At 31.9% G+C, this 27,846-nt stretch overlaps 2 protein-coding genes across 2 annotated transcripts in view; one reads left to right on the forward strand and one right to left on the reverse strand.

Annotated features, from left to right (window-relative positions):
• The window catches only part of CD36 (CD36 molecule (thrombospondin receptor)), a 128,969-nt gene extending 124,106 nt beyond the window's left edge, over window positions 1-4,863 (reverse strand). The window contains exon 1 of the mRNA XM_012721063.1: window positions 4,811-4,863. The gene's annotated coding sequence lies outside the window, so the exon portion shown is untranslated. The remainder of the gene's footprint in view (window positions 1-4,810) is intronic.
• Window positions 1-27,569, forward strand: part of GNAT3 (guanine nucleotide binding protein, alpha transducing 3) — a 38,050-nt gene extending 10,481 nt beyond the window's left edge. The window contains exons 3-8 of the mRNA XM_004676894.2: window positions 4,027-4,168; window positions 9,531-9,688; window positions 13,963-14,091; window positions 23,503-23,632; window positions 23,803-23,956; window positions 26,008-27,569. Coding sequence (XP_004676951.1) covers window positions 4,027-4,168; window positions 9,531-9,688; window positions 13,963-14,091; window positions 23,503-23,632; window positions 23,803-23,956; window positions 26,008-26,198 — 904 coding nt within the window. The 3' untranslated portion in view covers window positions 26,199-27,569. The remainder of the gene's footprint in view (window positions 1-4,026; window positions 4,169-9,530; window positions 9,689-13,962; window positions 14,092-23,502; window positions 23,633-23,802; window positions 23,957-26,007) is intronic.
• Window positions 27,570-27,846: the final 277 nt, after the last annotated feature.

Here is a 27,846-nt window from a genome sequence, read left to right on the forward strand (position 1 = left end):
CTTTAGCATGAATTCGATCCCCTACAGGGAGGTGACCACATGGCGTGGCAGATCTCTCCTGACTAGCCCGCTGCTCCCCTTAGCGGTGTACTTCGTTTCTGTGCCTGTTCTGCAACCTACTCTGTCTCTGATGAACCTTCTCACCGCCCCTATACCTCTGACCTGTACCCCAGTTCTATATGAATAAGTATTTTTTTTAAAAAAAGGTGAAAAATAAACCAATCACAAGATTGGTTTCTTCTTAATATACCAGTAAGAACTAATTTTGAAATAATATTGTCCAGTAAGGTGAGATTTTGAGAAACTGATTATTTCTCATTGTTATTTTCAGAGTAATACTTTATAGCAAATCTGAAGAAATAACTCTTGCAATTTACTTTGCAAGTTGAAGAAAATCATTGAGTTTATAAATATATTTCTAGAATTTTGAGTTTTTTAAAAAAGTTTGAAAATAACTCAAATATGAAGATATGAATATGAAATAGAAAAAAGTTCCTAAGATTAAAGAAACACCCAGATTGTGAAATTATGGAACTGTACATTTTTTTAATTTCAATATTTTGGATCCATTATATATAGATATAAAAATAGTTCTAATGGAAGAAAATGTTTATGTTATTAGCTAGAAACCAAAATATAAATTTGTGGTTTCCCTGATACTGCAGGGGTAAATTCTCAGAGCTAACACCAAAATGTGAATTTGCATGATTTTTATCTCAACTATGACAAAATAGGTCATTTTTTAAAATCATAATATGAATCAATAACCACAAAAACTTGCTCTCAGTAGTGGGACTTAGTTACACTATACCATTGTTTTGAAATTGTTGGGATTATTCAATGACCAAATATTACCTTTATTTTTAAAAAAACATGTCTGCACAGCAGACCTCTCCTGTCTCGCCAGCTGCTCCCCTCAGCAGTGTACTTCATATCTTCCTATTCTGCTCCCCACTCTGTCTCTGCTGAATCCTCTTACCATCCCTGCACCTCTGGCCTGTACCCCCCAATTCTGTATGCATAAATAAATAAAGCTTAAAGAAAATGTGTCTCCTTATTTTGTCATCTTTCTCCTATTTCTCAATAGTACCTAAAAAATAATCAGCACCATCTCTCTTTATTCTATTTTCTATTTACTCTCCTACTTTTTCCACTGCTTTTGTCTTTGGCATGTCACAGAAACTGCCTTTATAAACATCAATTGTGATCTCCCAATTGTGATTTTTATATGAATTTCAGATACCACATTTTATTTCCACTTGACTCAACTGGGTTTATCTGTCCTAAAACTTTGGCACAGTTTCTAGGATAACTCTTTCTAGAGACTCCTGACTCCATTCCAAGATTTTTTGTTATTTACCTACAGGTTTCTTTTATGTACCAGGTTCTCTTATCTGTCTCCTTTAAATTTTTATTGAATGAAAACTGATCAAGTCCAATGATTTCAGTATCAACTTCAAGGGAACCATCCAGAATATTTCCTTCAAACTCAGATACTATGTAACCTAGAGAAGGAGATAGGTCTATTTCTATTACCTCTGGACAGTTCCAACTAAGAATAAGTAACACTAAACTTATCTTCCCAGTCAACCAATCTCTAGTTCCTAAAATGAATTTTAACAATATCTGTGCAAAACTAGTAAGTCTGGGTGTAGATATTTAACCCCTCACCTTATCACAAAATTACTCCATGTTACTTATATCTCTAAATAAGTCATTTTCTTTCTTTTAATTCAAAAATCTCAGCATTTTTATGTGACTTAAGACTGTATCTTATTAAATGGTTTTTATCTCCCACCTCTACTTTCCATTGCATTATTGACACTACCGCCAACTGATCTTTTATAATGCCTGTATCTCTTTCCTAAATTAAAAGTATTGCCTATACTGTCAAGCTTCTAGCTCTTGACAATCTCTTTATCCTCATGTCCCATCATTTCTCCTTCAGAAATGCTGAACTTACATAGTTCTATGGACTAGCAACCTGTAGAAGGCACTATAGCTTGCGGACTAATATCACTGGCTCTAAATGAACTATTTGCTGCCCAGCAGTACCACTGACTGAGTATGGGTATGGCTTCATTTGTCTATGCCTATGAAATATAGGTGTCAATTTTACCTACTTTATTGTATCAAACAAGAAGACAAGGATATAAAACACCTCGAAACAATGTTTACCACATACTTATGGCTTGATAACAGATATTTTTTATCATACTGATTCTTCTACAATAGTCCTTTTGACTATCTGGAAATAACTAACTTCCAATAATAACTGGCCTTCACAGATCTCAGTAAATCTCCCTTTGACCCTTGATCCCTGCTCTCCATTGAGTTTACCAGTTCTCTTTTGCTGTTCTATACTACTTGCAGTCATTGTTGCTGGACATTACCACACTGTACAAAACTTGGGGTGACCTGCTATGACTTCTATTAATATGATACACTATAATAAACTGAATATTAGGAAAATTCTATATTGGCAATCCTTAATATGGTAGCAGCTACACACATTAGTATTAGTATTTGAAGTATGGTTAATGTATTAAGAAACTGAATATATTTTAAGTAGTGGGTCAAGTGGCAATTATATTAGATAATAAAACTTGAATCTATGTTTTTCAGATGATGCACTTGTATAATTTATTCATTATCTCAACATACAATGTATAAAATACCTAGCTTAAGCTTATTAATTTGAGCATTCCTAGTAACCAATAGATTTCACAGAAATTTATGCAGCTCTTATCAAAACAATAGTGCTTAAAGTCCTGTAAACTTTTAAAAGTCTGCTTTTGTCATTTTGCCGTGCGATAGATATTTGTTCATACTATAATGAAAGTTTAGGAACCAGAACTTTTTCCATATAGAAAGTCTAAATTCTCCCCAATTTATTTGTAATTGTCTTTCAATTTAAGACATTTTACTCACTCTTGTAGCCTTTATCTATTTAAATCACTTATTTGATTTAGATGGCAAATAGTCAAATTTAAAGCAGAAATAAAGTAATTGTTGGCAATCAGGAAATTAAAACAAAAAATAATATATATAGGTAATACATTTGCTCCTTTCAATGCAGAATCCCTTCATTTATAAATTTTAATATCTTAAGGGGCATATGTATTCTTTTATTTCTATATGCCTATATGTTCCTATATTCTTTTTACTCCTTAAAGTCTCCATGTGTATAGTGAATCCTTAATATGATAATATCCAAAATGATACCTAATGAATACAAAGCACCTCCAAAACTAAGAAAAATAATAAAAACAAGAATACATTGTCAAACATCCAATAAATTAGCATATGTAAAAATTTTAGCTTTTAATAGATAAATCTATTTTAAGCTATTATTCAAAAACTATTAGTGTATTATTGAGTTGACTTGACTTCTGATTGAATGAGTGTTCAGCCAAATAATAGAGTTCAGCCAAATAATAAGTCTGGGCATTTCAACTTTGAACACTCAGCGGCACGTACACAGATGGAAAAGTGACTAGAGATTTAACAGTGGATAATTAACAGTTTAAAAAAATGCTTTTGTTAATGCTATAAATAGAAAACAGACACTCCTATTTTCCAAGGTGCCTTAAGTGATAGGAAAAGACATGAATGTTCTACTAAATTGCTTCACTTCCTCTAAATAACATGCTGTAAACACCACAAAATTGTAGAACACTATAGATACCTTTGCCCTGGGAATCTAGAAAATTTTTGCCTGGAAAAAAATAAGCTTTTTATATAAAATGATCATGACTTATTCATACTGGTTATCTAGGGACAATGCTAAATCCTTTTGATAACTAGCATGAGGCACTCAGAAAGAAAATGCTATATTAAAGACAGTGATAACAAACATCTAAAGTCATAGAATTGCTCACCTTTAGCATATACATATAGAAAAAAACTCTTCCTTTTAAAACTAATACATGCTGCAATTTCTTTCAAGCAAATTACTATTGATGTGTTTTAGTATTGTAAGCCCTTGTTCAACTCACAAAAATCTTTTTCTTGTTTACATTATAGGATCATCCATAAGAATGGCTACAGTGAACAAGAATGTATGGAGTTCAAAGCAGTAATTTACAGTAATATAGTGCAATCCATTCTAGCTATTGTAAAAGCCATGACTACGCTTGGGATTGATTATGCCAATCCAAAAAGTTCAGTAAGTATGCAGATATTAACAATTATAGATCCTACATTAAGTTTATTTATTAATTTCCTTTAAATGAAACATTTTTAAATTATGTACTATAATTATATAACATTTACTGCTTTCCCAAGAGTCAAACATACTGTCAAATCATGTATTATGTTTAAAAAAATTCTATTTTTATTTGCTAGAAATACAAAAGTGTTTGTTCCATAAAAGCAATCTACTTAGCTCTACATTTATATCTTAGTTAAATTATGAAACATTCATGAACTGATTTTTAATAATAACACTTCAATTATCATTAATGTTCAGTGACAATAATAAAGCCTATATGGCAACAGGGGAATACTTACTTTATAATGTTAATTAAAAAAAAAGAATTAAAAAGTGCTTGACTAAAATGTTTTTATAATATGCTTGAGTCACAGCTTCTTTCTATACATTAGCATCTAAACATCATATTTTATCTTGTATATCTTGTTAAATAATCATTTCATAAAATAATTTTAAATTCACTTATTTTAAAACAGTTTATGTGCAAATGCATCAAATTATTTTGGCATGTTGGCAGGTGAGGAATCTAGTATTATTGTAAGAAATTTTGATCACTCCCAAAAAAGAGTAAGTTAACAAGCCACGGGAAGAACTCACCAATTTCCATAGATCCTCTCCAAGAGCAGCTGGTTGCCTTCAGAGAAGTCAACAGTTCCTTGTTATACTAACAATAAAAAAAGAGGAACAATACAGTTAATTATACAGAAAAAAAAAATGAAGTTTGTAATTCTCTCCCTCCTTCCCACTCCTCCAGGAATTTAGGGATATATCATAGAAGTGGCCTCCCAAAACCATCAAGATGAACAAAAATAACTTTCGTTATGTTAATTTTGAAGGCACTGATAAATCTACTTTGTTCTGCCACTTACTAAGAGCAAAAGAATGCAAAAATGCCATTTTTAGAGATGATGATTTGTAAAACAGAATCAGAACTTCTGCTAGTGTCTTTCCATTTTTAGCTTTTTCCACAACTTGGCTCCTACTTCGCTAGTTAACAATTTCCCTCTTATAAGAAGAGTCTTCAGGAACTGAACTCCAGTATCCTTTTGTTTTTTATCATCATGACGTAATGATCACGTTTTTATTTAAGATTAGTTTAATCTTTGCTAAGAAACTAGGATTTTAAATTGTCCCTAAAACACAAGTATAAATTCCTTATTAAAAAGGTAAAATGTAAAGGCCAAAAAGATTTAACTATTTGGCTTTCATTAAATAGTGAGTTTAGAAGAATATCCCTTTCTCCTGATTTTTCTTGTGGTGCTTCTCCTACATAAGGTTTTATAAAAACACATTTAATGATTAGAAGCATTTTTTAAATTTTCTTTCTTATAAGCACTAGCAGTTACTAAAACAGATGTTCCTTCTGCATTTCTTTGAGAAAACTGAATAGTGTTTGAACTCGTACATGTAATATTCCACATATCTGTGTCATAGAAGTTGGAGATTACAACCTTGCCTATTGTTACTGAATGTGTTTCATACAGTCTAGTGTTTGCAAATCAGTGATGACACTCATCACTGAAGGTGTGAAATCGTTGTTTAGGAGTTTTAATGATTTGGCATGCAGGTGGAGGGAAAATTATGTTCTGAACATCACTGCCATTATGTTAACTAAAAAATAAAAATGTAATATATTCAAATTGTACATGGAGTGATATAAACAGAGTAATTTAAGCAGCACTATGCAATGTAAACTACAGCAATTTCAATTGCATTCTTTTATATTTGATTTTAAGATTAACATATACTTTACCTGTTTTAAACTGTTTATTCAATAGATTAATTGCTAAATACTTCTCCCATGTGTGAGTTTCAGAGTTTTGGTGTCTTATTGCCCCATATTTATTTATAAAAGTTTACATATTTTTACATAACCATTAGTACATCATCTCACAGAATCCCAAACAAAATCTGACAAGAGCTGTACTATTTACTGTCAACTTGAACAAAACACTTAAATTCTCTAAGCCTCCATTTCTTCTTCCACAAGATTTAGATGCTTTCCTCATTGAATTACAAACCACTATTAGAGAAGGAAGTAGAAACACTAGAAAGCCACACAATGAAATCCTGTCACTTGTAACAATGGATGGAATTGGAAGGGTTATGCTAACTTAGATAATTCAGAGAGAAAGACAAATAAAGGATGATTTCACTCATACATGGAATATAAAGAAGCAAAAGAACTGACAAAACTAGATCAAAACAATTTCCACAAATATGACTGAAGAATTGAGTATCCTAGAGAGGAAGGGGATGGGTAGGAACAAAGTTAGGAGCGGTCCAAAGGTATAGGATAAAGGAATATGAGTGCTTGGATGTAGACGGGGTGTGGTTATCCACCTCAGGGGATGTATGAACTTATCCCTCTGAATCATATACAACAATGTAAATAGATGTTAAATAAATAAATAAATAAATAAATAAATGAATGAATGAATGAATGAATGAATGAATGAATAAATAAATAAATGAATAAATAGGGCCCTCCCTGGTGGTACAGCAGGTTAAAGCACTGCACTGAGAGGCTAAAGCCACTTCCGATTGAGTTCGTCCCCGGCCCCTCGAGGTGACCCACATGGCGTTGCAGACCTCTCCTGTCTCACTTGCTGCTCCCCTCAGCAGTGTACTTCGTAGATCTGCCTGTTCTGCTCCCAGCTCTGTCTCTGGTGAAGCCTCTCACCGCCCCTGAGCCTCTGGCCTGTATCCAAGTTCTGTATGTACAAATAAATAAATCTTTAAAAAAAAAAAAAAATAGAGGGGGGGAATAAGAAATAGGCTCAGATATGAAGTACTGCAAAAGGTGTTACCAGTAAACATTAGTTTTGTTTTTTTTTTTTTTTTCAAATAATCACTTTGAATGTAGGCTCATTAAAATTATGAATTGGAATCTACACATTCAACATTTGGAAGATATTTTTCATTCAGCTATTATCAGACATTTGCAGGACAAAAAATGTGTATTTGCAGTTCAAAGAGATGCAAATCTTGATGCTATCAGCACACATTTAAACTGATGTATATAATGTTTGCTAAGAAAGTGGATGGGGTGGGAACTGTCAACTAAGTGCTGAGCCTGAAATGAAAAGGGCATTAAAAGAACAGATCTGTGAATATTAAAGTTGAAAGTATCAACATTTTTCTGGCCATTTGAGGTAAATAGGAATATGTGGAGAATAGGACAGAATTTTAAGAACTAAACTTGGAGTATGCGGATACACAGAATTCAGGGGAAGAATATCAAAGAAAGGTTATTCAAATTGAAAAGGCCTGTCATGAAGTGTGAAGTCAAAAGTAGAAGAGAATGTACATACATATGTATGTATATTAAATTATTTCTTACAATGTTGGTTTGCAAAACTGTATATGACTTAGGGGTCTAAGTATTCATTTTTCCAGATATATGCTACCAAATTGCTCACACCAAACCAAAGTACTTATGATCCTCCACAATAGTGTTGAGACTCCTACCCAATTTTTTCCCTGTCCTTTATTTCCCTCAATAGTCAGCTTTCTAGAATTTTGGTTTTGTCTATTTCATCAATTTTTATAATTGCGTATGAATGGGAATATCCAGTATTTGTCTTTCTACTTATAACATTTCATTACCATAATCCTCTCCACTTCCATGTTGTCACAATAACAAGATTATCTTTTTTATACTTGAATTGTATTCCATCATGTATATGGAATTTCAATGTGCATATGCCACATAAAAATGATATTTAAAGTAACTATTTCATAAAAGAGATATCAGTGAGAAGATAATGAAAGATGTTTCAAGAGTTTTGACAATAAAATCTATGAAGTATCACAAGAGGGACACATAATAGAGATATTTCATGAATTTTCACCTATCGCCTCTGAATATTATTAGTATATTCAATTCTAGAACATATAAAACCTTCAGTTCACTAACAAAGGAATGTTGAAAGTTATAATATTTTATACACGATTTGGCTATTTCCCCATATTTGACATAGACTCTTTTAAAGTGAACCCTGAGTTGCAAACCAAGCAAACAATTCCTTGAGATGTTCTACAACAAAAGTCATGTGTTAAGTTTAGAAATAAACACAATAACAATTTCATGGAAATTACAAAAGCTCTGGAAAATTGTGTATAAACTCAATGAGGTAATATAACCAGAAATTCCTAGGCTATGTTAGGAGTTGACGTTTTTCCCACAATCATAGGAATATGATTTGTATTCAGAATGAGTTCCATGACTTTCTAGGACTATCTGATGTGCCTAGTTATTGATGAGAATGATCTGAGCAATTTTTTTCAAATTTTTGTTGTCTGTGTAGCATTGTTTCATAATTGTATCACCTTTAAAGAAGGAATTATACCAAAACCACCATAATTTCTAAGCTTTCCCAAATAAAAGTTCTTCAGGATGCCTTGCAAGCCTTCTTGGAGCTACTTGAAATATTTGTGAAATTATTGGAGAATCCTTACAGTTTTTCTAGAACACAAGATCTGGGATGAATAGCATTTATTTTTTTCTCTTTTATAATATTTCAGGAAAAGTTGTTATTTAGATCCTAAAGATCTTATACTCAGTCATAAAGATGTCAGCAAAATAAAATTTTTGTGTGGATAGCCTAATACAATATAGGTGAAATAGAGAAATGCACATTAAAATTTTTCCATATAAATTAAGCGTAATAGAAGTTCCATTCCCAAAATGTTAGTTATTAAATAGTGTCCAATAGGAATATTCTACTTTCAGATACTACGGAGACCTATATAAATGTTAGTAAGCACTGTGAAGAAGAAAATGAGGGTAGAGAGTAATGAAAGGATATCTGTTCTCTCTTTTATTCTGTATATTATTATTTTTAAAATAGAATTTTAGAGTATAGCATCCTATTACCCATTTTCATTCTAAGTCTTATTCTTCAATTCTTAATGGTATTTTTATTTCCTAAAAAAAAATACATAGTCATTATCAAAGGAAGACAAATTGTTAGATTAGATCAGGTTTATTTCCCTTAACCCAAGCACTTTAACCCTATGAAAGGTCAATGAACTTATACCAAAGTATTATTTGTTTTTGACATCATACTCAGAAGTTATGATACATATGAAAAAAAAAAAAAAAAACTAAATTATCCCTATAGCAATTTTTGCAGAAAAACTCTTCGAGGCATCAGTTATAAGAAAATTTAGCACTATTTAGGGTATATTGCATATGTGCCATCAGAATTATAACCTAAAGAGTAAAAATCACCAAATGGAAATGTTCTATTAAAAAATATGTGATTTCAAATATCAACATATTTTTACCCTTCTCATGAAAACATTGCTCTAGAAAGACCAAAGAGAGCTCTATGAGATGGCAAGTGTCCTGGGAGATGGTGGCATGATGCCCGAGTTGGCTGAGGTGATAAAACGACTATGGGGAGATCCAGGAGTTCAAGCCTGTTTTGAACGAGCATCAGAGTATCAGCTCAATGACTCAGCAGCCTAGTAAGTAAATATATTTTGACAGTATATAGTCCCTGTCAATTCACTTTAAATTAAAATTCTGGATGCTCTGTAATTAGCACCACAAATGATCTTAGTGAGAAAAAAAAAATGAAGAGCAAAAAATATCATGACATAGGTGAGATCTAAAAAATTAAAAACAGGCAATGATTTTAAATTATTATTGTGAAGTCATTTATCTGAGATAATCCAAATGTCATAAGTATTTTCTCCCAATTAAAAAGAGGTAATCATTGTATACCACATTCAACATGCCTACCAGTAACACACATGCTGAGGATATGGCTATACATTGCATTTCAATTCATGTTACTGAAAACCTGTTCCAAAAACATTTTATTAGTGACACATTCTTTGACTCCACTGATCTGATAAGTACAATACAGAATTCTAGAACAAAGTAATGTATTTCCAAGACATCTGTATTAGGGGATTCTTTTTGAGACTCAAAAAGATTATATAATTTTTATAGTTAGTCATCCTTTTAGAAAGTATCAGTCATAAGGAAATTAGGAGGCTGGACACTATAATTTCATTATCAAAATTATTTTAAAGTTTCATTTTAGTAATGGTTCTTAATCTATCCTATGGTTATATGCCTGCAACCATGTGTGTATATATGTAAATGTAACTTATTCTACATTTCTGTCCATTCATAAAAATGTATGAAAAGTTACAAACAGTCCTTTTAATAAACTAACATCAGAACATGTTAACAATACTTTGAAAGCTAAAAGTACAGCAAATAAAAGATTGAGAAGAGAATAATGAAACATGTGAAACTTCAGATTTGTTAGAATTATTTACGAGAAAGCAGATCACATTAATTCTAAGATAACAATACCAGTTTTATGCAATTACTTGTTTGTGTTCATCTTAAATTCCAAAAATCAAAAGACAGACAGCCTTTGGAGGACAGTTGTGTTTTTTTATCTCCTATTATCTCTAATGAAGCAGAGAATGGCTAGCATCTTATATTAACATACGCTTATTAACATTTATGTGTCCTATGGCCCAGCCAAATTTTAACACTACAAAGGCATTACTTTCTTATATGAGTCATGTATAAAGGCAGTCACAGTCAATAAGAAATCAAATGTGGAAAAAATCTGATAAGTTCTGGGAAGGAGTAAGGAAAGCTGAGAAAAAACTATAATATATTGTTTTGGACATATGACATTAATTAAATGTGATTTTCCCTTAAAATATAAGAAATGTTTCTGCAATCCTAATAATATATATACCAAATTCCTCAAGGATATATATATATATATGTGTATATATATATATATTATTCATATATATGTATTATATATGTATATTCACACAAACTATATAGTCAAAAGTGGCAGGAGAAATAGCATTTTACTTTCCTAGACTGTCTAATCTTAAGCTTTAGCTTTTTTTTTTTCCTTTGTTTTGAAACACAAAATATATTTTACATTGGGAACACCTATCATATTATGGATTCACAGTGAAAACATTTTTCTTTTTTTTTTTTTTCAGGTTAAACATAACTACAGAGTATCTATTTGCACCCATTTTGCTAATGCTGCCCATACTGTAGTAGTTTTTAACTACCCAGGTTGATTTGCAAGGCAGAAGAATAACAATAGGAAAACTTACTTCCCCTCATAACTGAGAAATGTGTCATAGGAAAACAAAATTCATTGTTAACTTTTCTTTGCCCTTAGGGCAAAGATTAAATTAAAGATTACGAGCTTACTAAGAAAAATAATTGAATGCCACTGTTCTTCCCCCAAATTTGACAGATTCTTCAATACTGAAAAACATCCACATTTTAAAATCAATATCAGATTTCTATTTTTTAATGAAAGAGATATTTGCTCTTTTCTCAAATCTGTAGCCCTTTAAAGCAGAAGCTAACAAAGTCCTCAATAGAGGACTTTGTGAATGCTTTGTTACTGACATTAACCCCCCACCAAACCATAAGTACTAGCAAATTTTGAAAGAAAAGTATAGGACAGTGACAAACTGAAAAGATTTTAATTAATATTTTTATGGTTTATTGATTGAGGTCATGTAGAGTACTATTTAAAAATCCCATGTGTGGTATGATTATCATAGATTGCATCAGAAAAAAATACAAATTACATCATTATTAGAAAAGAAGCATCATTTTTAAGTGATTGGGTTTGTAGCTAGATTCTCTGCTTTGGTTTATATGTTAGATCAGATGCTTAAACATCTAAATCCTACATTTGTTTATTAAAACAAGCATAGTAAATGCAAATTTTTTTTTAAAGATTTATTTATTTATTCATACAGAACTGGGGTACAGGCCAGAGATGCGGAGGGTGAGAGGATTCACCAGAGACAGAGTGGGAGCAGAACAGGCAGATCGACGAAGTACACTGCTGAGGGGAGCAGTGGGCGGGTCAGGAGAGGTCTGCCCCGCCAAGTGGTCGCCTCCGGGGCAGGCGGGAATCGAACTCATGCTGAAGTGGCTTTAGTTTCTTAGTGCAGTGCTTTAACCCGCTGCGCCACCAGGGAGGGCCCGTATATGCAAATTTGTCACTCACCAAATACTATTGCTTTGCATGAAATTATTTATATATGCAAATTAAAATACACTAAAGTGTATGTCTTTACCAAAACATTTATTTAGCTATTATTAAAATAAAGTTATTAATTATTAATCTGTGTTGGTAGGTAGTTTTTCTGTCCTTGCTTGAACCAACTGACAAATAGTATGCTTACCACATAATCAAACTTAATCAGGAATTCACACCAAAATTGCTTTGCACAAGATAAAAAAGTTAAGTGCACTAGAAAAATCTTTTAATACTTTCTTTTGATATGTCTATATTTGACTTCTTTTTGAAAGAAAAAAAATGAAACCTTGTTAGAACAAAACATGGCAATGAATTTTTACGATACATGTATATGTTTCAGAAGTGGGACTGTCATTTTTTCCCTGGCCTAACTCCCTTTGGGACACTTGCCATTCTTCGCTTATTTTATCTGAAGAGTAAGTTAAATTACCTAAGAATATATTTCTATATTGCCATTGAACTTACTTTATAAAACTGATAGACTAATTTTGCCTTTTGCCTTTCTTTTTAAAAGTGATTATGGTAGATACCAAAATGTCAGTTCTTCAACTTAGTTCTAGAAAATTTTACTTTAAATAATATTCTTTTGACTTTCCTAAAATTTTGCATGACTAGCTATATGTCCATTGTCATTCTACTTAACTAAACTTGGTTCACTGTAATGGTCAAAGTAATCACCAAGAACCTAGCAGGATTTTACTGCCTCTATTTAACATATTCTCAGAAGTAGTTAAGCTGTTAAAAGCTACTGAAACCTTAGTATTGAAAGTCTAGGATGGAGGTTTTCAACTGATTGGCTAGTTTTTAAGCAATAAAACACTTTAGTTTGTTTTAAAATAAAGACATCTGTTTTAAAGAATGATGCAAAGAGCAGATTCTTTCCTCTCAATAAGATTCTATAAAGCACATTGTTGAATCGAACTCATTCCTACTCTTACTGCTCCTCTTTCCTGTGGACAGGAGAACAGAATACACATGAGAAATGGTAGTTTTAAAATAGGGACACCCCATTGCACTAGCAAAAGAGAAAAAAAATGTGTAGTAATGGGTATAATGTGTAAATTCAAACTTCTATCCCAGGAGTGCTAGCTCAGAGATGGGTCAGCAATTTCATAAGTCAATTCCAGTACTGAACTAACCAAGAAAGTCACAAGTTTCTTTCTTCAAGCTTACTAGATATAATCACGGCGCTTAATGAAATGACTCAAAGTCCTAAGCTACACATTCCATGGGTAACAATATAACAACCTTCAAATTATGATATTAAAACTAACCATTCTTAAAATTCAAGTGCCTAAACTCAAACTATTTTGAGACCAGTGACCACTATATGATAGCACATTTGGAGAAAGTTACAAGGCAGGGGTGGTGGGTCTATAAAGAGATCTCTTCTCCTAAAGGTCTGCCCAGCTAATCTATCACATATACCTGATATAACATGAACTAAAACAGCACTGATCTAGCCACCATTAAAAGCAGTCCCAGGGGTTAACTCTGTAACATCTCAGCCACCAAATGCCTAAAATTCTGATACTCAAGAGTTTAAAAAACTGGAGTTAAAAAAAGTCTGGAGGTAAAAAATTTCATCTACCCTAAAATAAACTTATTTGTATTAAATCCTAGCATTTTCAAATGTAGTGATGAAAATCTAAATGCCATCTTGTTTGTTCTTTTAATTAGCTACCTTAATGATTTAGACAGAATAACAGCTCCTGGGTATGTCCCAAATGAACAAGATGTTCTTCATTCTCGGGTGAAAACAACTGGAATCATTGAAACTCAATTCTCCTTTAAAGATTTGCACTTCAGGTATGAAAAAATGCCTTTTCTCATTCTAACAGAAATATGTATTATGTTCAGTATGCCTTCATACAGAGAAATTCGAACCCATGTTCAAGGACAATGAGCTCTCAGGTCTCATTTATACCATTACCACTGTTCTGTATGTGCCTCTGTGGTCCTTTTCCCCATCTCTTATCCTGAATCTCCCCTCTCCTCCAAGAAAATGCCTCTGTGTTGAGCAGATTTGATCTAAATTTTGTTTTACTCATACAGGAAACTGATATCCTACCAAAAAAAAAAAAAAAAGAAAGAAAATATTTAAATAACATTTAAGTTACAGGTACCAGGGATCCTATTTGTTTTGCCTCCTTACTACTCAATTTGCTTAAATTATTTTTATCTTTTCCTTAATTTAAAAAAAATGCAAATAATTTAGAAGAAAATGATTTGAATGTGATGATATTTACTGGAGTAATAAGACCTACTTTGAAATCATGGTTTGGGTATGAAAATAAATGCTTTGTTTTCATAGATATTGTATTATCAAGGCTTTCCTAGATATTCTATTGCAAAATTACTTTTGCTGTATCAAGAAATGGAAATACATAATGTATGTTAGAAAATGTATGTTCACACTGAAGTACCTGTCCTTATAGATTAAGAATTAGAATATTAAACATTAAAACCAGTATACAGCTGTAACACTAATATCAATTTAGTAATAAATAAAATTAAATTGAAATCATTCATGTATGCAATAATGAAAATTTTTAAAAAGCAAATCTTTAGAAAAGGTGACATAATTATAGGAAAGGTTGACATATCTATTTGTGAGGAAAATTTATTTCACTGGGTAAAATTTTACAATAGTTAAGTTCTAAAATTAGTGATACGAGTATATAATTAGACCTGTTAAGACACAGATGGTAAAAATAATACTTTCAAGTTGTTAAGGAAGAAATGCTTCAAACGTTGTATTGGAATTTCAGACCCACAAATAGTTAACTTTCTGAAGATGAGCTAAAAATCAAAGCAGTATAATGATACTGCAGAGACAAGTATAAACACCTCCTCCTGACAAATGTAAGACAAGTTTGCCTTCATTCTGTCACAACTGTGGTACAAGTCCTCTGTGGCAACCACTTTCTCCAGACTCCTGACCTTTAATGAAGTTTCTAGAGTTTTATTTTGGGAAAAGCAGTCCATCTACTTCTCCCCTGCTCTTCTGAGCCAGTGAGAGCATTTTTAGCACACTCTTATTATTTTCTCATTGAAACAGCTGAGGGAAGCTGAGGGTAAGTCTTGAAGCTAGTCCTATCACACTTTCACTCCTAGGTTCTACTAACTAGCAACATATAATGAGGAAAAGAATACCTTTTTCTTTACTTGGCTAATAAGGGTCTTGCAAAGATGAAGTCAGGCAGTATTATAACTCAGTGTTAGCATCTCTTGAATAAGCAAATGGAATTGTCTAAAATCAGAGATTGTTAAGATCACAGGCCAGTTTGTGAAAACCTCTGAATTATAGATAGTATTGTAGTGTTACCTCAGTGAAAAAAAATATAAAATAAGTGTCACACATTGAACACCTACAAGCTCACAACCCTAGTCATTCCCTATAACACCAGCCCAAGTTAACATCTTCTCATAAATACTCAGTCATACTTATCTGTTCTGTATCTCTGTTCTTCAACCATTCCAAACCTTAAGGCATCTACCCCACTGCACTATATGACTAAAATTATCTGAACCTGGATTTGTATGAGGACTCACTCCTTCTTACCATTAAGTTTGCAAATAAAATGTTATCTCCTTGGGATCCCATTTACTAACATCATTACATAACCCTGTCACTAGAACATGCTGATAAATGAAGAATTGTCTAGAGCAGCAAGAGAAAGGCTAACTTATGGTACTTAATGATTTCCTTGGTATAAATACCCTGCCAACAGCCAATTGCAAACTACAAATATGATGCCACTAAATTCAGGAGTAGCAAGAAATGCAAACACTAAACATGCCACCACTGGAGTATCATACTATCTTTCTCTTTATTAAAAAATCTGACTTTTTCTCTTTTAAAAATCTTACTAATCCTTGTTTAAGTGTTTTCTGTTTTTTCATTCAGTTTCTGCCTCATATTCTCTGACCTCTAGCAGGCCAGAGGTTATCTGTTTACAAATATTTTCTGTGATTATCACAGTGGCTAGCAGCAGCAGGCAGTCAATTCTTGTTCGATGAATAGAATGTACTATTCACTTTATGAACACTGTCTTTTCATGCTCATTGTAACATAAGGAATTGGGCATTGCTATCCTTTTGCAAGAAATGGAGGCTAAAACAAGCTGAAATATTTCCCTAAGATCACACATAGAAGCACTCGAAATGTGATCAGAATGCACATCTTTCTGTCTTGAAAGTCCATACTCCTTACACTGCTCATCACTGATGGGCTATTAGGTTGGCTGTGGTGCAAACCATTCCTCTTAAGCAATGAAAATGCTTTTCCTAATGTTGCTGGTAATTCATAATTCTCTTTAGAGAGAAGGGGGGAGGAAGTAATGACAGTCTGGAGGGCAAGTATCTTTGTGTTAGCAAGATTGTGATACTTCACAAGTCAGTGCTAAGCCCAGTATAGCAGAGGACACACAAAACCTCAGAAAATCATGTTCATTTCCAGAATTATTTAATTCAGCAATAAGCAGTATAAATATTCATTAAAAATTTGAGCTTAATTATATTCTTCATAGAACATAGCATTTGCTTTATTTTTTAAAAAACAAAACATTAAAGATGTTGCCCTTAGAATTGGCCTCTTCATATTAGATCCTCTAGACCTCTTTTAGTATATCATCATTTTCCTGTCCTTTTGAAGTTCTGTGGTTAATTTTGTGAAGCACTGTCTGAACTCATATATATATAGTCAACTACTAATCTACTTTTATATATAAAGGAATAAGAAAAGTTTATTAATCATTACAGTATCAATGCTAAAATGTAGACATTTTAAGTTGAATTGCAAAGCCCAATTGGGGATTTACGTTTTCTATTCTGACATAACATTTTCTATACTTTCATTGTTTAGTACCCCTCACCAAACATCAAAACACTTATAATCTTCCACCCATACTCCTAAACTTCCAACTGTTCTCTCCTCAATTTGTTCTTGTCTTTTCTTCTACCTCTTGGATAATCTCAGTTCTACACTCAGCTTTGTGGGGTTTATTGTTAGTTGACATTATCTACCCTATTATTTGTTTTGTTTTTATCCCACATATAAGTGACATTATCCAGTACTTGTCTTTCTCTTTCTGATTTATTTCACTTAGTATGTCCCTTCTATATCCATTCCTGTTGCTGCGATGGAATAGCTTATCTTTTTGATGACCAAGTAGTATTCTATTATATGTATCTCTGTATGTATATGTATGTATACACACACATCTACTATGTTTGAGAAGATATGATATGAAATTATATGTATATATATATATATAATAGAGAGAGAGAGAGAGAGAACGCGTGCGCGAGCGAGCGCACGCGCACACATCTTCCTAATCCACATCTCTGTACTCGAGGACTTAAATTTTACTTTTTTTTTTTTTAAGGAACAATTTAATATTTTAAGCTTAATCGCTGCAATTCATACATATTAATCACCTAATGAATTCTTATAGCTTAATCACTTTTTTAAATTAATAAATAGGGTTATCTAAAATTGCACAGGTTGTTTAGTATAAAATTTTATAGTATTTTAAAGCAGGAAACATAAAAATAATGTCACTTCCAGTGTTATTTCATTAAGTGCCCAGGTATTTAAAATATTTCAGTAGCATTAATTTGCATTCACATAGCATAAATCATTCTATAACTATTTAAAACTAAATACTTAATTTACATATTGAATTATAGAAGTCTAGAATTTTAAACAGGAACAACAAAATGAAAAATTCTCTCTGCCAATGTACTGTATAATCTTCATGCATCACCCAATTTTATGGAAATTATCTTAAGAGTTCTTATCAAATTAAGAAGTCTTAAAATCAAACTGATAAAATGTACTATCTTTACAGATGTTAGAGATAGAAAATGTAATGCAAATGTGAGTTATGTTCCTGCTATAAAAGCATTCCTCAGAACAAAGAACACAGAAATAGACTTACAAGCATTTATCACACAATTATAGAGAAGTCAGTTTATCACTAATTATTCCCTAGCAAAAAACAAAATTGAAACATATGGGAGCCAAGGAAAAGAAGTCAGAGACTATACTGTAACAAAACAAAATAAACAAACATGGAACAAAAAATATAACTTATTTTCTACTATGTTTGAGTAGATATATGATATAAAATGTAATTTTTTTGAATTTGAAGTTGAATCATATACATTATGCTCATTTTAGTGGAGAAGATTCAATAAGCTGTGGATTCAGTTTGACTGGCCACCCAACAGATCTACCTCAATTTTTCTTGATTAGCTGTTAAGCAAAAATAACATTTTTTTTTTTTTGGTACAAAATTGTTTGAGATATATTCATCATTAATGCTACTGACACAAGTTATAGAACTTGATATTTAATTATTCTAGTGATAGTTATTTTAATGCCTATTAGAGAATGATTTAATGAGTGTTTTAAGCTATAGATATACACAGTTCAAAGCACATAATACTTGTGTGCTTTCTAATTTTGTATAAATCTATTTTTAAGCATCTAAAAAATATAGAATGACTTGCAAGTATCCACCCTGATATTTTTCCATAGCTGGTACAAAGGAAAGAAGCGGTTAGGCCATTTTGCTATGGTTGTGTAGCGGTGGCACAGATTCATTTGTTGACTCTCATATGTAGCTGTCTTAGAAAATTATACCAACTATAGAGTTCAATATTTTGAATAAATCCCACTCAACAGAACAGTTTAAATAATAAATTCCTTCTCAAATTAAATCTTATTTTACTATAGTCAAATACAGATGTCAGAAATTGTGATTTTTTTCCCTAAAATAGTCAATTGCTTATAGAATGATCCAAGACCTCTAACAAAATATCTGCAACAAGATTACCCATTTTTACCTATCCTAGCTTATGTAATGACTTCAAAAATACTATCAAAGGCAGGTTATATCATAATTGTTCTGATGTGAAATGTGAATAATCTTATGTGATCAAAATTTTAGCTAAATTTTTTAATGAACCCACAAAAACAACAGCTTTCCCAATTGTTTAAAATAGACTACAAAACTGAACAATATTTAGTTAACTGTTTAATATTTAATATAAAGTCATAGAACTCTGTTGATTAGCCCTACATTAATGCCAAGGTCAGCAGAAAGAAAAAAGAGCTTCAGCTATCATTTAAAAGCTTTGTCTATTAATTTTTATCTACATTATCCATTTGAGGCAATTAAAATCTTTTTGTAACTAAAGAATCCTAATTCATCTATAAAATTTAATAAAATGTGTATTATTAAGCAGAAATAGAGCAAAAATACTATACCCAAATTAATGATTAAGTATACATAAAAGATTGCTTCAGTGAAATTTTCAAAATAAATATTCTACTTCATGAATTTCCACATTTTTGCAATAGGTTCTAATGCTTGGTACTTCTAAAACAAGCCCTGAATTAAAGGAAGAGAAACAACTAAAGATGAAAAAAATGTGTCAAAAATAAATCATTACAATAGCAGCAAAACAAAATGTAAATTTTCTTAATAACACAATATTCAGGAGCCCCCATACAAAAGTAAAACCCCAGCCATTGCTCTAGTCTGCCAGTAAGTATTTCAGTTTAATAGCAGTAGCAGATGGCATTAGAGAAACGGTCAGGGCTGCCAAGATCTATCTAATGTTAATCTGCACAGAAATATATATATATAAAATTTATCCAGTGAATCACAAATTGAGAGGATTATTAGCATGCAAAGTAAGATAGACTTTCAGAAGCCATTTTATCAATATGAATAATACCCCAGGGTAAGTAATCTTTGTACCCTCTTATGAGAAAGTTAAGCCGATCAAAACATGTTTATCAGAACCTACATGATAGGTTGAAAGGACACAGGGCTCAGAGTCATATTACAAAAATTATGTCCTTTACTAATAGTACATATTTACCTGAGATAAAATAGCTATCTCTTACACATAGCTAGTATAACAATAGTAGCTTGCAAAGAAGATGAATCATCAGAGAAGAGGACTCAGTCAATAAGATTTGTGAACTTAGTTCTGCTGATTTAATCTCATAGATTTTTCAGATGTTTCAGTTCTTGGGAAATTAATTCAAAATAAATGCATCATAAAAAAGAAACCTGTAGGAAGCTTCCATGTCCCTTCTTCTAAGGTACATATATCTTCCACAAAGCCCATATATTGGGAGTATCAAATATATGATCAGGAACCTAATTACTAAAAAAAAAAAAAGAAAGAAAGAAAAAACTATGAAATGAAAGAAATAATACTTTCTTCCTTAAGGTAAAATATTTGACCACCATACAGGAAATCTGAGCAGTTACATTACCTTAAGGAGAAAAGAATAGTGTCTGATTTAAAAGTTTGAATAAAATATAACTGAAAATATAAACCTGGCTAAAGGGAGAAAATATCAGAATGGAGAGAAATGGAACAGTGGACATAAAAGTAGAGAAAAAGAGGATTAGAAATAATGTTAAAAGGATAATTGAAGTTCTGTTTTAGTGGAAAAACTTAACTAAGGAGTTCCAGATTTGGTTCAAGAGTGCCAGTTCTGTGGAAATTAAAGATTGGGTTCACTCAACACAATCATTTCCTTCTTTCAGTAAACTTTACACTGATTCCATAAAACCCAGAAGAGAATTTAAGCAAAAGAGGAAACAAAAACTATGAAGGTTCTTACATATTAAAATCCAGAGGGTAGAGATACTTTTTCAGTTTGAAAAACCCACCTAAAACTAGGTTTAAACCCAATGTCAACATTAAATTATCCCACATATAGTTGCTATCTCTTGATAGCTTGAATGAATACTGGTACTTAATATCTTCAACATAAGCTATGATGAAAACTCCAAAGGTTTCCTTCAATGCTAATCTCCTCATTAGACTTATATTCTAGACTGAGATCAAAATGACCTAGCAGCAAACAAAAAATATTTGTTCCATATTTTAAAATCTTTGATTGTATCTTATGGGATATTAAAGATCTGGTAAATCTATTTATGGCCTAATAGTACAAGCTAATTCCTTTGCTCTTGTTTTTTTGTTTGTTTTATTGCCTCTCCCTGGGAGGTTCTTCCCAAGATATTTCACTTGGCTCAGGTTTAACTATTACCTAAATTTGTTTTAAAACAATCATATTCAAATTACACATCCTATTCTCCCTACCTATTTAGCATATTAATATTCTAAATCTATTCTTCCTCTTCCCTTTCCCTCTTTTTCCTTTCTACAATCTCCCTCCCCATCAGGTTAAAATGTTCCTGATATTGAATGGCTGGTGACTGGCATGTAATAAATGCTCAATAAATATTTGTTGATTAAATAGTTATCAAGCACCTCTTATATGTCAAGCTATATCAGAACAGTCTCATTTATTAGTCTTCATGTTCTCAAAAAATATAAATTACTTGCTTATAACAAATATGTCACACATATTTTCTCACACCTTGATGATTTGTACATGCACTTTATATAAAACCCCCCCTCCATCCAATTAAAATGGAAAATATTTATTTACTTAGAAAATATTTATTGCATGTCTATTACCGTGCCTGGAACTGGTAATAGAGTAGTCATTAATACTGACCAGTGTCCTGACTTTTAAGGCCACAATTCCATTAGGCAGACTGTAGATTTTATCATGCAAAAACTAAACCAGCTAATTATATATTATGACTATTACTATAGAGGAAATAAAGAACACGATGAGTTTGAAAAATAAGTTGGTGTGGAGACAGATACAATTTACATGGACACAGAAAGACACAGAAGCTTTGTGCAGGAGGTATCTGAGATCTAAAAGTTCCAAGAGAAAAGGGTAAAGGAAGGAAGAAATAGTAACACATGGAATGGAGGCAGTCTGTGCAATAGTCTTGGAGCAAGAAAAAAGTTAGATTTATATCAAAGGAACTAAAAGAATAGCCTTGTAATTTAACTGTATCAAAAAGAAAAATGTGACCTGAACTAAGCTTGGATAAGAGGCAAGAACCAAACAAACAGCTTATAGACTTAATGGTGCCATGTATTCTTTATTCAGAAAGGAAAAGAAGGCTTTGAAAGATGTAAGCAGGAGAGAGATATAATTAGGTTTACATCAAAATAAAATCCTGAGTGCTATAAGATACCAGTGACAATTTTGCCACAGTCCTGGTGAGAAATGTTGGTGGATTACACTAATGAAGTTGAAAAAATTGAATGAATCAGTTTTTCCTGTGTACTGTATAAAAGATAAAGGAAAGAGAAGTATCAAGAAGAACTCAATTTCTTTGAGTTTCTATATACATCATGGTGCCTTTTACCAAAAATAAAAAGACTGAGGAGGGATACATTTTCAAACACCTCCTCTCATTACACTTTATGAGCTTGCAATCTGACATATCTTCGTCTAGGACCACATTTCCACTGTATATTAGAATATTATTACATAATGTAATAACATTTGTTTTCTCTACAAGACAGCACATTTTTTAAAGTTAATGACAGTATCTTAGTCATAGTATGTATAGGTCAAGCATAGTGTTCAGTTTATAGAATATAACAGTGGGGCCCTCCCTGGTGGCATAGCGGGTTAAAGCACAGCACAAAGAAGCTTAAGCCACTTCCACATGAGTTCGATTCCCGCCTGCCACGGAGGTGACCACATGGTGTGGCAGACCTCTCCTGACCCACCCGCTGCTCCCCTCAGCAGTGTACTTCGTCGATCTGCCTGTTCTGCTCCCTGCTCTGTCTCTGGTGAATCCTCTCACCCTCCGCATCTCTGGCCTGTACCCTAGTTCTGTACGAATAAATAAATCTTTTACATATATATATATATATATATATATATATATATATATATATATAAAACAGTGAATGAATGAAAACAGGCAAGAATCATAAAATAAGATAGTAGCTTACAATTTTCTTATAGGTTCTATTAGTTTAAGAAAACTTGTATAGATTCAAAATTTTCTAAGAAAACCAATTTTTTGGGTACACACTAAACTGCTTTAAATTACTCAATAAAGTCAGTATGTGAAATTATTTTACTGTAGTCTAAATAAGGAAAATAAAAAAGATTAACTTTATTCCTGCATCCTTGAATTGTAAGCCAAACAGCTAAACCTTAACTTGTAATCAATGAAAATCTAAAACAACACTTTAAACTTTACAAGTTTGAGAGCATCCACTCATAAATAAATGTTAATCCTATGCAAATTTTGGAAGGTATTCATAAGAAGCATTATTCTTCTTTTTCCCTCGCAGAATGTTTGATGTAGGTGGACAGAGATCAGAGAGAAAGAAATGGATTCACTGCTTTGAAGGAGTTACATGCATTATATTTTGTGCTGCACTCAGTGCCTATGATATGGTGTTGGTGGAAGATGAAGAAGTGGTAAGTCTACGAGGCAAAAAGCAGGGTTAAAAAAAAATCAAGTGCTACAACCACATTTCTCAACTCAATAAAGTTCTTCCAAAGATAGTTGTTATTTTTAGGTCCTGTATAAAATGATGAACACTATTTTACAAATAATAACCCTACATTCTCACCTTTATACTTAACAGAACAGAATGCAGGAAAGCCTTCACCTGTTCAACAGCATCTGTAATCACAAGTATTTCGCAACAACCTCCATTGTTTTGTTTCTAAATAAAAAAGATCTCTTTCAAGAAAAAATAACCAAAGTGCATCTTAGCGTCTGCTTTCCAGAGTACACTGGTAAGATTCATTTACACTAGTTCCATGATCATAAATTCTTATGTATTTTTTCCCAGTCTGCATCTTAACATATAGTATTTATGAGCTTGAGGCTGATGATAAATTTTTACTCCAGTGTGTAATTCTAATTGGAAAAAATCTAACAAGTAAAAAAACTTCGGCCCTGCCTGCAGTAAATTATAGTTCTAATGAATAAATTGGAGAAGATTAGATAGACCAGGGCTGCTACTCTATATAATGTATCACACTGTATTGCAAACTGTATTATTTTTTACATAACAGGAATACAAAATGTCAATACTATAAATGTCAGTTTTGAGAGAAGGGTTATTTCCCCTCATTTTTTTTCTTTTTTTGTCAATAGTTTTATGCTCTGTTGTTAATGAGATTGATTTAGGATGGCAATATTTATGAGTTAACAAATACAAATCTAATATCACCAATTAGGTTTCCAGGTTGCCTAGATGTTAGTCAGAGCAAGGTATCCTATCACAATAGATATTATGTATAATTAGTGATTTGTTTTATATATTTTATTTTTTTTTGAAATAGCTTATTTTTAAAGCCATATTTACTGTACATAAAAAATAAAAAGAAAATACAATTGTTTCCATGTAGTCTCTCTTCATTTAACTCCCACTTTTTTCTGTTTTTAACATGTTACACTGGCTTAGTGCATTCATTAGTGTTGATGAGCAGACATTAATTGTTAACTGAACAGTTAACATTGTTAACTGAAGCCCATAGTTTTCATTAGAGTTGATGTTTTGTCTATGGGTTTTGCTAAATGTCTGTCACATATCCACTATGACAGTATTATGTAGATTAATTTCACTGCTCCAAAGATCTATTAATGCCTCCAATCACTCCTGCAACCACTGTCAATGACAGCCACTGATCTTTTTAATCTTCTATAGATTTCTTTTCAGAATGTCATACCTGTAATCATACAGTATGCAGCATTTTCTGAACAGCATTTTTCACTTAGCTATATGCATTTTAATTTCCCCATTTCTTTTAATGAGTTGTTCATTTTTTATTAATAATATTCTACTCCATAAACAAGCCAGTATTTTTATCCTTTCATATAGTTAAGGACATCTTGATTACTTCCAATATTTTTATAGTTATGAATAATTACTATAAACATCCACATGCAGGATTTTTTGTTTGTGCATACATTTTGTGTGTAAATACCCGGAAGTGCAATTGCTGGATGGCTTAATAGGTCTGTTTACCTTTATAAGAAACTGCCTTCCCAAGAGACTGTCCCATTTTGTATTCCCACTGAAATCAGTAAGAGTTTTTCTGATTACATTCTTTGTCAACACTAAGTATTGTCTATGTTTTGGATTTTAGTGGTTACATTGCTCTAAATTGTCCCTCATGGAATTTTGTTCCTAGTTATAGTAAGTAGTTGGGGAACAAAATTTTATCTCTTTGGAAAATATTAATGCTACTGATGCATCCCACACCAAGTCCCTACTGAGCAGATTTTATTCTAAAGTCAATCAATAGGTAACTTTTAGCTGACCTGTATTTGCTAGCCTTCCTATTTTATTTCTGCCTTTTTCTGATTGATAAATTGTGTAGACTACTAACAGGCTAAACCTTCTTAAGCACAATTTGCATTAGCTCTTCATTTACCTATACCAAATCATCAAAGATAGTTATTCATAGTCTAATATAGCCCATCTTAATGACTTTGACTGACTAGGCCAGAATCTTCTCCAAGCCATCTAGTCTACTTGATGTCCTAGAAATCATTCTTAAAAATCTTTTGTTTCCAACAAGATTCTTCATCTGTTTCCCAACTCTACTCTCAGATCTAATGATACAGCCCATTCTCACTTAATACCCCAGTAGAATAAACTGTTCTTATCACAATGTATATATTCCACAAACCCTTAATAATTCACTGTTATCATTCTTCTTCTTATTATTATTTTTTTGTAATACAGAGTATATCAAATAGCTATATAGATTAAAGTCCTAGAACATACTGGTATTATTTGTACTTTTGTGATCTTTAAAATTCAATTTTTTTCAAGGGCCAAATACATTTGAAGATGCAGGGAACTACATCAAGAATCGGTTTCTAGATCTGAATTTAAAAAAGGAAGACAAGGAAATTTACTCCCACATGACCTGTGCTACAGATACCCAAAATGTCAAGTTTGTGTTTGATGCAGTTACAGATATAATTATCAAAGAGAATCTAAAAGACTGTGGGCTTTTCTAATCTATTTTTTCTCCCACTGTTGTTCAGGTATGCTTTTCAATATATAAAATGTGATGTTATTTGTTTAATTTGAATAGACATTAACTTTCTAGAAATAAAACTAGTTATGAAACACAATGTTTTCACTTAAGAAATTTAATGTATTATCACTTACATCTGGTACTGATATGAATTGTTACAGTTACCAAAATCTATCAGTGACACTGAATTTGCTTGGAAATAAACTTCCGTGTTAGGGCCTATTTTAAATTCCAGAACAATGAAAAATGCAGCATTATTCCTTTTTTGTTTTTGTATTACCAAATTTTGAGGCATTTGATTTGCAGAGATGTAACAGTATCCATACAGTACAGACTATTCAATGATAAATGTGCCATTTTATTGGCTTATTTCTCCAATTTAGTCAAAGAAAATGTTCACTCTTGAAGGGGATTTATGACAAGGAAATACATACAATATTATCTCTCCACTTTTCTCATTAGAAAAATGTTAATTTGAATTATTTTAAAGTTGAGAATTTTGATAATAAATCTTTACCTATCAACTGTGTTAAAGACAGGGAACCAGGTATGGCCAGGTACACAGCATAAGGCTGTCCAAACTGAACAGCAGTCCTCAGTGGAGCACTCATGCCCCACATCTCAATCAAGTAATCACTCAGGCTTAGCGCTATCAAATATAATATAATATATATGAGGAGAAATAAGTCTTCTAAGTTGGCATATGTGTTTTCGGTGTATACCACTTTAGAATCACAGGTGGATGTGTTGGTTAACATGTGTGGACACTAAAAATAAATTATTTAGGAGAACTCTAGGAGAAATTGTGAATATTCTGACATAGACTAACTTTAAAAACAAGGTGACCACCCCATGTTTGGGATGGTATAAATAATTGGTAAGTAATAAAACCAAACAAGGCCCTCTTTCCCTTTAGACCTTCCTTAAAATTCTTAAAAATACTATAGCCACATGGGGGCACACTTACCTTATGTGTTTTCTAGTAAATGTTGCAAACAGAATTAAATTTGGATTTCCAATAACTAATAAGATGACCGAATCCTACTAAGAACCACAGTGCTTTGAGCTCAGTAATATATGTAATCTTCTGATAATTATACTATGCACAATTTTAGTAAAATTTGTGTATACAAAGCTATTGATAAAATTCCAAATTTGCTGAGTGCCATGTAGACAATTAGTCTTTTCTCATGATCTTTGTATTTTTGTCATTTTCAATCTTTTAAATCTATGTAGCCATTAATATTTTAGTGTCATTTTCCATTATTCTGTACTGTATCTAAAAGTCTTGATTTGTTTACAGTGAAAGGCAGAAGAGAAATAATTTGACGTCTGACAACTGTGTTTTGTAATCAACTGGCTACTTATTAGTGTGAATATTTTACTAAAACAAATAAAGTTTCATTCTATTATAATATTAACCATTCTATCATACTATTCATTACAACTTTTTCTTCATCTACCATTCCACCAAATTAAAAGAAAAATGAGTTCTCTGACACTTTTGCTATTACCAGAACTATTGCTGCCAACACATTATTCATTATTAATAGCATTACTTTTTAGTTTCAACCATATTTATCATACTAGCTAAGAAATAGAGCTACATCAAAGAAAAAAATGTAAAA

The sequence above is a fragment of the Condylura cristata genome, unplaced genomic scaffold, assembly GCF_000260355.1.
Source record: "Condylura cristata isolate star-nosed mole 26May11 unplaced genomic scaffold, ConCri1.0 scaffold00005, whole genome shotgun sequence".
NCBI lineage: Eukaryota > Metazoa > Chordata > Mammalia > Eulipotyphla > Talpidae > Condylura > Condylura cristata.